This window comes from Frankliniella occidentalis, unplaced genomic scaffold (assembly GCF_000697945.3).
Source record: "Frankliniella occidentalis isolate FOCC.00 unplaced genomic scaffold, Focc_3.1 Scaffold136, whole genome shotgun sequence".
In the NCBI taxonomy this organism is placed as follows: Eukaryota; Metazoa; Arthropoda; class Insecta; order Thysanoptera; family Thripidae; genus Frankliniella; species Frankliniella occidentalis.
The window spans coordinates 702,804-705,508 of record NW_026267263.1 but is presented as its reverse complement, the minus strand read 5'-3'; the positions used below and the strand labels follow the sequence as shown (position 1 = coordinate 705,508).

The following is a 2,705-nucleotide window of genomic DNA, read 5'->3' as shown; positions in this document are numbered from 1 at the left end:
CGGGCGAACGCGGGGCGAACGCGGGGCGAACGCGGGGCGAACGCGGGGCGAAAGCGGGGCGAACGCGGGGAAACGCGGGGCTACCTATGATCATGTAACTCTTTCAAATTCAACACATTTCAAAATTGTCTTTGTCTCTACCTTAATCCCACCCTCTCCTGTTCTCTCTCTCCTCTGACAATGTGTGTGTGTGTGTGTGTGTGCGTCTCTCTCTCTCTCTCTCTTATTCACAATTAGTCATACATTTCCGAATCCATCAGAGCAATCAGCTCTCTTAAATTGCATGCCCCCTCGTCGTCTTCATCTTTTTCTTTCTCAAGGTCCATGAGTTCAACGAGCCCTTTTAAATTTTCTGCACCCGGATCTCTCTCTTCCGGCCACGGCATTTCACAGCCATCGAGCCCCACGCAATAGGGGAGGGTCTTGATGCCATCCGCGAGTATTTTTCTTTTATTATCGAATGCCGACAGACACCTCTTCTTCTGGTTTACAGTGTACACGTTGTGTTCACCATCACTCTTGATGGCACAAAATGAGATCTCATTTGTTAATCCTTCAAAGACACATGTTTTATAATCAGAAAAAGCAATGTGCTTGTTTAGGGCGCTAGCCGGGATACCTTTGCATCGTCTCATGATTTGGAGATCCTGCTCGATACCCGGGGCTGAGCTCGGCCCTGGCATGAACGCTGGAGAGACAATGTCTGGATTTTCTGTGGGCAATGGAATATAATTGATGGCGTAACATTTTGACTTGATGGCGACCATTTCGGTGATGGTCTGTTTCCCCAGCTCTATTTTTAAGTATCCAGGCACACGATCCCTGCTCGTGTCATAGAGTGGGTGCCATTTGGGCAAAGAAGAAAAATCAAACATGTAACTCAATTCTTTTAAATCTTGGTCCAGTTCAGGTGTAGTGACTTTGCACAAAATCGAGTCAGTGTCAAATGCAATGACCTCCATTTTCTTATCCTTTTGACTAGAAAAATGAGTTTTCATCTCCCAAAATAACTTGGTAATATGGAGCTTTGAATAATCAAGGATCGCACTCGCGACAAAAATGGGCTGACACAAGTGAACTACCTTTTTCAGACTCTCTACAGCGCACATATCTTTAGAAAAAATACGGAAGCCCTTGTAACTTGCTTTGCTTGTCAATTTCAAAAATTCTTCCTCAGTCTGACATATTTTTATGGTGCGGTCAGCTCTAGGCCGACGAAGAAAACTGCCATATAGGGAATTGGCCATTAATTTCCAATAGGACGACATGAAGGAAAGTTTGGTGTCTCGCCTCTGATCCATAAGAAATTTGATATAGGGTTCTAGCCATTTCTCCGTCCTGTATTTTATTCCCCCGTGAAAACGGGTGACCTCCATTCCCTTTTCCAAATAAAACTCTAGCAACGTAGAGTGAATCAGGTAATTCTGCCTCGGCCCTATGACACTCATGAGCTTTGTGGTTTTCTGTGCCTGGTTAAATCCAGTTGCATCGGCCACTCTCTTCTGATATTCTGAAAACCATGCCGGGTCCGGACATATGTGTGTGGGAGCCAGCGGCCAGTCCTCATGGTGTGATGTCTCACCGGGCAGAATGCCATAGGCCAGGTCCACTTCAAGCAGAGCTGCATACGAGCTCTCATGAAGCTCTCTCAAATCCAAAGCTGCACATTCTTCAGCACACAAACGAGTGAACTCGCCCGCCGGGATGGATCCCGCGAGGCAATACGAATACAAGGCATTTACATCTGCATACAATATATGAGAAATTTCTTCTTCTGGATTAAAGTCAGGAGTGAATCTATTGTTGGCCTTGGCGTGCCGTAGCACGGCCCCAGACAAACCACCACGGATACTCTTTTCAAATTTTAAAAATGTATCTGGGCAAGTTATGAGCGGTATCTGACACTTTGCTTTTTTTATCGCACACGCCAGGCTTATACTTGGTGTGCTTACAAAATGGCTGACTTCATAATTGAAGAATCGAGCTGTGACCGCTCTATACTCAAGAAAGAATGCCATAAGCCCGATCACATCTGTCAAACAATATAATTCAGTATATGACAGCAGTGAATCGCACTCGAAAACGTTCCACACCTTTTCTGCCCTCTGGTAATCCTCTTCGCTGACCGCTTCTTGTTTCAGGCGGTTGTAGAAGGCCTCTCTCTCAGGTAGTTCTTTTTGATTTTTCACCCTATCAAACGTGGTGAGGAAATCATAACACATGACTCCTTTCTGCTTTAACAAGGTTTGCTTCTCCTCTTCAGGGAAGACTTGGTGCAAAAGAGACCAACTGTGGTCCGACAAGCTTTGCAAGAGGTCGCTGAGATTTGTGCTGAAATGTTGATAACTGTCTAAAAATCTGATCTCGCGCTTGGTTTTCTTTTCTATAACCAAGGTCATAGTTCTATATACCTCCATATTACGGGGCAAAATGTTGATGTCACAACTTCTGAATTTTTCATGGGTGCTTGCATACTTCATGATCATATGCAAATCAAATTTTGCTGAGTTATGACATATTGCAGGAAGGAAAAGGGCTTTCGAACGAAAGCTGTTGCATGATCTGTGTGCTGCGCCCAAAAGATTGGAATGCTCCAAGAGTGGAGAATGATCACGCACCTTGGGATCTTCGGGATCTGTAAAGCCTTTTTCACAGATCCAGCAAGTTTTTTCTTTTTCGAACTTCTCCTCCTGCTGCACGGTCAT

General features: G+C 44.9%; 1 protein-coding gene across 1 annotated transcript; it reads right to left on the bottom strand.

Annotated features, from left to right (window-relative positions):
• Nucleotides 1–233: 233 nt before the first annotated feature.
• On the bottom strand, nucleotides 234–2,705 carry LOC127750127 (uncharacterized). Its single transcript, XM_052270749.1, has one exon. It carries the CDS (start codon nucleotides 2,703–2,705, stop codon nucleotides 234–236), a length of 2,472 nt encoding a protein of 823 aa, XP_052126709.1.

Coding starts and splice junctions, on each gene's coding strand:
- LOC127750127 (XM_052270749.1), bottom strand. CDS start 2,705: ATGACCGTGCAGCAGGAGGAGAAGTTCGAAAAAGAAAAAACTTGCTGG.